Below are 8,143 nucleotides of genomic sequence, written 5' to 3' on the forward strand. Positions count from 1 at the left end.
TATATATGTAATTAAACATATATACATACATACATACATATAAGTATATATATAATATATATATATTTATATATATAAATATATATATATATAGTATATATACAAACAAAAACTAATACATACTATCTATATATATATATATATATATATATATATAAATATCTATATATATATATAAAAATATAAGATAAGATAGATATTTCTCTCTCTCCCTCTCTCTCTCTCTCTCTCTCTCTCTCTTCACTCCTCTTTCCTCTTCTCTCTCTCTCATTCTCTCTCTCGTTCTCTCTCTCCATCACTCTCTTCATCCTCTCTCTCTCTCTATATATATATACTATATAATACTATATATATCTATATATATATTATAATAATACTAAATGTATATATATGTAAATACATATAGGATATATTATTTATATATATAAATCTATACATATAATATATAATAAATATCTATAATTATATATATATATATACAACATATATATATATTATATATATATATATATATATATATATATATATAATATATATATATAAGTATATATATGTGTGTGTGTGTGTGTGTGTATATATTTTTGCATACATATATATTATAATATATAAATATATATATATATATAAATATACATATATATATGTATACTTATATTTGGGGGGGGTGTGTGTGTTTTTGTGTGGTGTATATATATTTTGTGTTTGTGTTATTTATTTGTTTTTTTGTGTGTGTGTTAGGTGTTTGTTGTGTGTTTTTTTTGTTAGGGGTTTTTTTTATATTTTTTTTTTATTTTTGTGTTGTTTTTGTTTTTGTGTTTTTATTTTTAATTATATTATTTTAATTTATATATTATATATATATAGTTTTTGTAATATAATTACTTAAATATATATATATATCATATATATATATATATTATATATATATATATATATATTTGGTGTGTTGTGTGTGTGGTGTGTGGTGTGTGTTGTTTGTGTGTGTGTGGTGTGTTTTTCATATATTATATATATAAATATATAATTATAGATATATATATATAGATTTATATATTTATAATATATTTATATATATTTATATATATATATATATATAGAAACTATATTATGTTAATGTGTCTACCTTAATACTGGAAATGTGAAGTCTAAGTTCTTAATAATTATGATAGTACTTACAATAGGATAGTATTAAATAGATAGCATCCCCTTACATCGTTTCTGATTAACTCCTATAGCAATCTTCCTTACTATCGCATGAAAACAAACGAAGCCATTTTTACTCAGAGAAACCAAGTGAGGGTCTGATGTATTTTTATCTTATTTAATTTATGTAATCTTGCATATATGTTTATACTAAATCGAAATTTGATATATGATGTGTCCAAATATATTGTAGTTTGATTGATTATTTATAAGATAATTATAAATATGGTAGAACTTGAAATTAGAAAGAATGCTTTAACTTTTCATTTATTACGGGAATAAACTATGCTGGGAATGAAAGGGGAATGAAATTCAAGTTGTAAATAAGAATTCAATAAAAAACCCTGTACAAACCCAACAAGTCTTGGCCATCTGCTATAATATTATATATATAATATATAATAAATTTATAATATAAATATATATATATATATATATATATATATAGGTATATATAGGTATATATATGTAGACTGCACTGGTCGCCTTGTCGTAGAGGTGTTATATAGCCGATCAGGTTGGCGTTGATGTACAACCTCAATGTTGGCTACAAGACTTCATACCCTACGCCGTCCAATGCCTTCTTGAAGTCCATGAAGACTGGTACACGTTTTTTTTTTTTTATTTCAAGTACTTCTAGCACAGCATCCTGAGATTTAGAATATGCTCTCTTGTGCGTGCCTGCCCTGAAGCCTGCCCGTTCTTCATTTTTCCCTAGGCTCTACAATGTTTCATGAATTAGTTTTGGTTATTTTGTTGTGTCCATACCGGAGTGTGTGACTGGAAATATACTGTAGTAATTATTTGGTTTACTCCATTTGCTTACATTTCGTTCGTCTTCAATTCCATTTTGGGGTCTTGAAATATTTCTACTTCCTTTATATCAATTCCTTTTTTGTTAATATTACTACCTCCCTCTCCGTATTCATTTGCCCAATCTTTTCTCCTGATATTACAATCTCTGAATCTAAATATTACATTTTCTATGAGTCCAGTTTGGTTTCACTAATGACCTTTCAATACAGCATTTGTTTGCAAAACTAGCGTGAGTCTGCCTCCTCATTTCCATCCGTTGTTTATTATTATTATTATTATTATTATTATTATTTTGTATTTTTTTCATCCAATTTCTATGTGACTGTTCCTTACCCAATGTGCTCTTGTTTTCTCTCATTTAATTTTTGTTCGTAAGTTTCCGGCTTTCCTTATCCCATCGTTTGTCATTTGCTTCGTCAGGAATATAATTTTCAAAGGGCGTTTCTTGCCCCTTTTGATTAACCCAATGTTCTTCGCATGTTGTAACCTTAATTCATTTTTCTTTACCGTACTCTTTGTGCATTTTTCCTTTATTTCTAATATCATTTACCGTTTCCTTTACTCTTGTCACGTCGGCAAATGTAGACTCTTCCAGTAATTGGATTTGGCGCTTGTCAATTTATTTTTAGTCTCCTTTACTGTTTCATGCACTTCTATCATTTCTTCAGCCTCTTCTTGTATATTGTATGTGTGTGGATGTGTGTGTGTGTGTGTGTGTGTGTTCGTGAGTGTGTGTGAGTGAGTGTGTGTGTGTGTGTTTGTGTGTGTGTGTGTTGGTGTGTGTGTGTGTTGGTGTGTGTGTCAGTGTGTGTGTGTGTGTGTTTATTGATATTAAGCATGCATGATCATGAAGTAATGACTATCAAATGATAATAATTCATAGCATTAGTAACATACCAATGAATTTCCAATAAAAAATCATTGCTCACTAGAACTGCGTAATACATGGCAATGCAATGAATTAATGTTAGATATGCGATAATTATATACTGTCAATCATTTCGTAACGAAGGCTGGTTGTCAATATCCTGAAACTACACATAGTAACATTATGTCTTAGGCAGGTTTGTAATGGAAATTGGCAGTGATACAGAGAAATATGATATTCGCGATTGACATTATAAATATCACTTCAATTGAATTGGTCAAATAAATAACAGCTAATTCAATATAATGACAATGAATCTTTATTATAATCGTACTGAATTATTTAAACTGAAAACCAACTAACGCAAAGTGTTTACCTAGAATGACCTCTATTTATTCTTGGATACTTCTATGCATTAATTTTCCAAACAGGAAAATAGTGCCATATGCTGTTGACAACGTTCGGAGCAACTATTCCAAGACTAAATTAGAGGTTGAGTGAAAATCAGCGTATCAATCCACGGGGAATATTATATACGTCAAGATAATTTGATTCTGACTCGCGGGTGTGTTAACTGGCCTGGCTTTTCTCTCTCTCTTTCTCTCTTTCTTTCTCTCTCTCTCTCTTTGTCTCTCTCTCTTTCTCTCTCTCTCTCTTGTGTTGTTAATTCCATTCCTTTATGCGACAAAAAACAAATGATAATGATACAGATATTGTCATTATCATTATTATTAATAGCATCTTTAGTCATATTGTTATTACTATAAGCATCATTATGGTAATAATTAATATTATTATTATTGCTTTTATTATCTTTATTATCATCATCGTTATCATTATTACATTTTTATTATCATTATCTTTATTTTCATCATACCACATAATGGTATACGATCAGTAGATACAATCAGATTCAGAGAAAGAGATAGGAGAGAATAGAAGGGAAAGAAGAATAAAGGAAGACTAAACGAGATGGGTGTATTGGCACATTCAAGTCTAAAGTGATATATAGAGCTCAGAGCAATATCGATAATTTTTAACATCCCCTGGTGAAAAGAAACACACAGATGGACAAAATTACTTTATGAAATATTCTATACACACACACACACACACACACACACACACACACACACACACACACACACACACATATAAATATAAGATATTTATATATATAATATTTATATATATAGAAATAGTATATAATATATATAACTGTGTGATTGTGGTGTGCGGTGGTGTATATATTTATATATATATATATTATATATATAGATATATATATATAATATATATATAATTATATATTATATACATACACATAACTAGATAGATAGAGATATATTGATATATATCAAAGAAAAGGAAAGAAAAAGAAAAGAAAAGAAAAAAAAACATTCCTAACAAATCCTTGGCCTAGAGTGGGAGCAGGCAGAAACACACCAAACTCGAGCTTCACAAATATGGCAGAGTGGCTGACTGACAACCTGGTGACGTTGAGGCGAGTCCGCCAAGGAATACTATTGATTCAGACTCAAATACCTCAGCCTTTTGCTAAGTCATATCTACGTTAATTTATATGCCAAGTCCTATCAATCATTTTCGTACATTTTCGTAATAAGATGAAGTTTGACTTATAACTAAACGAATGTTATTAAGGAACGAGAATAAGAAAGATATAACATTCAACCATAAAACAAGGTCTTCATATATCACATTCTTAATGAATAAAAAGCAAACTCATAAATAGGGATGATAAGGATGATAATAAAATGATAGACAAAAGTATGATAATAAAATGATAGAAAAAAGTAAGAGAGATAAAACCATATGGTATAATGATTATCATTATCAATATTATAATAATTTTCTCAACATTGCCAGTATTACTGATGTTATATCAAACTTCACTATCATGATCACCAAATTATTATAATCTTTATCTAGTATTGTTATAGGGAATATAATCAGTATTAGAATCGCTCTTGTTATCAAATTGCATATTGTTATCCCTATCATCCTCACTCTCATTCTCACTTTATTTTGTAGTTAACTTTGGTCTTTTATTTATCTTTTTCTTTTCTTTCGGTTGTGCTTCTTGTTTTAAATGGGTAATCGAGGCTCTAAGTGAAAATGTAATTTGTGAGGGGAAGGATCAGCTATTCTTTTTATTTATTGTAGCTTTAAAATTATTTAACGGTATAAGAACTAAAAAGAAAAAAGAAACAGATATCTACTAAGAAATATTTTCAGAAATATTTATATATGAAGCATTGGATTACTGTCAAGATCCTAAACTTTCTTCTCGCTTATTCTATACGAAAAAAACGGGGGCGGGGGGGAGGGGGGGACATAAAAAATTACTATAGATGTGAAGTGTGGAGACCAGTTAACAACAATCATAACAAACATACCTTGACGAAAGGTAAAGTCTAAAGAAACTTAATTGTAGAAGTTACAGAATATAGCCTATAAGTATGAAAGAAAAGCTTATGAGAATCGTCTTATGATATAATCCTTTTTGCCCGTTACAAAATTTCCTATATTAGTCCTTGAGTATCTATGTTGCTAACATGCCAATACAGTAAAGCATTGGCTTTTGTGAAGAAAAAAAGATAAATAAATAACCCAAACTAATAGTTTTTCAGTAGGAAAATATACTCGAGCCAATATACCAATATACTTGGTATATTGGCATTACTCATATTGGCCCAAGATAAGAAATATTGGTATTGGGTAAAATAAGACACGATCTTGAATATCCCAAGAAATTAGTATCGTCACCCCATTCCATATTGTTTTAACAGTAGAAATAGATTCCAGGAATGAAACAATATAATTAAAGGTTAGTAAACTGCAAATATTTTGCTATTTGCTTTCATATGTGTGTGTGTAAGTATGTGTGTGTGTGATGTTTGTAATATTATTTAAAAAATTTTTTAACAATAAATTAAATATATATAAATATATATATATATATATATATAATATATATATATTATATATATATATAACACACACACAAATAATATATATATACATATAAATATACAAATATAATATAATATATATAAATATATATATATATATATAATATATATATATATACATACACACATATTTATACATATATATATTATATATACACACACACATATAATACATATAAAATATATATATACATATATATATATATATATATATATATAAATATATATATATATATAATATATTTTATATAAATATATATATTTATATATGTTTTGTGTGTGTGTCTTATAAAAAATAAAAAAAAAAAAAAAAAAAATATATATATATAAATATATACTATATGTATATATATATATATATAAATATACATATATAACAATATAATGCCTATATATTTAAAACCAACACACACACACCACAACACCACATATAATAAAACTTATAATATATTAGATATAATATAATATTTATATATATATAATATATAAATATACCACACACTACACTAACCACACACACACAACACCACTCCTCACACACATCACAATAATATATATATATATATTTAATTAAATTTTTTTAAATATATATATATATTTTATATGTTTATATATATATTTATAATATATAGTTATATATATATGCATATATATAGTTATATATTTATAATATCTATATATTTATATATATTATATATATTTTTATATATGTATATATATATATTATATATATATATATATATAAGATATCTATATATATATATATATATATATATATTTATGTGTATGTGTGTGTTTGTATATATATGTATATAGTTATATATATATGTATATATACACACACACACATATATATGTATATACTTACATATGTATGATTATTTAAGCATATATATATCTTTCTGTGTAAATTTAATAATGACCTATTCTGAGGCGAGATGCTGGGTCACTTCGAGGCAAGGGTGACCTCTTTCATTGGCAGGAGCAGCCCGAACTCGGCTGTGATTTGCTTAATCGTAAAGACCAATTCTGGGGATGCGGTCTGCAGGACATTTCTCCCTGCCATTGTGTAGGAGGTCCACCAGTGCCTCGAAGTGACCCAGCATCTCGCCTCAGAATAGGTCATTATTAGATTTACACAGAAGGAGTTCAGCTTTCGTGTCGAGAGGACCTCTTCTCCCTTCAACAGCCTCATCAAGGATGCCAGGTAGATAAAGTGTCTAGTGCCTTAGTGACTTAATTCATATACTGTGCATTGGCAGTGTTTCCTTAGTGTTCTCGATATAACTATAGCTCAGATATCGTTAGCTTTGCGATAGGCTTAGCTTTTCCACTGTGTGTATGTATCGTGCCCCCTTGTAAATAATGTTATATATATCTTGAGTTATAATATATTGTTAATGTTTTAGCTACCGTGTTTCACATCACCCTTTATTTATTGTGTGGGAATTAGAACAATCTCTGCTCGCCACATATTCTGGTGCCAGCGACGGGACCCGTTTTGCCCATCATACAAATTGGTATCAGAATTTGGGATATTTATACTATCACATAAACTGGTAGCAGCAGTGAGATCCATCTTACCCATCACATAAATTGGTGGCAGCGATGGGATTCGAACCCACGCCTCCGAAGAGACTGGTGGGTCACTTCGAGGCAAGGGTGACCCCTTCTCATTGGGCAGGGAGCTGCCCGATTCGGCAGTGATTGGTCCAACCGGTAATGACCAATTCTGGGGATGCGGTCAACTGGTCCGAATGTCCAAAGATGATGCATCTCACGACTTGCGAGAGATTATCAAGAGGGAGTCACTAAAGTCACATAACATGGAGGTTTAACTTTTGTAATAAATTCTGTAACTGTTCATGTACAATTAAGACCTTGATAATGCATATAAATAAATAAATAAATATATATATATATGTATATATATACATATATATATATATATATATATGTATATATATATGTGTGTATATATATACATATACTGTATATATGTATATATATATATATATATATATATGTATATATATATATATATATACATATATATATATACATACATATATATATACATACATATATATATATATACTATATTATATAATATATATATATATATATATATATATATATAGATTGTATATATATATATATATATAGATTCATACATAAATATAAATATAATTATATATATATTATAAATATATAAATAATATATATATATATATATATGTATACACACGCATGTATATATGTA

At 27.6% G+C, this 8,143-nt stretch overlaps 1 protein-coding gene across 1 annotated transcript in view; it reads left to right on the forward strand.

Moving 5' to 3' along the window:
- Positions 1–7,488: 7,488 nt before the first annotated feature.
- The window catches only part of LOC122243326 (alpha-(1,6)-fucosyltransferase), a 7,214-nt gene continuing 6,559 nt past the window's right edge, over positions 7,489–8,143 (forward strand). Inside the window, exon 1 of the mRNA XM_086540348.1 lies at positions 7,489–7,583. Within this exon, the coding sequence (XP_086396474.1) occupies positions 7,489–7,583 (95 nt within the window). The remainder of the gene's footprint in view (positions 7,584–8,143) is intronic.

Source organism: Penaeus japonicus, unplaced genomic scaffold (genome assembly GCF_977035675.1).
Source record: "Penaeus japonicus unplaced genomic scaffold, GWHDUDI00000001_assembly GWHDUDI00000010, whole genome shotgun sequence".
NCBI lineage: Eukaryota > Metazoa > Arthropoda > Malacostraca > Decapoda > Penaeidae > Penaeus > Penaeus japonicus.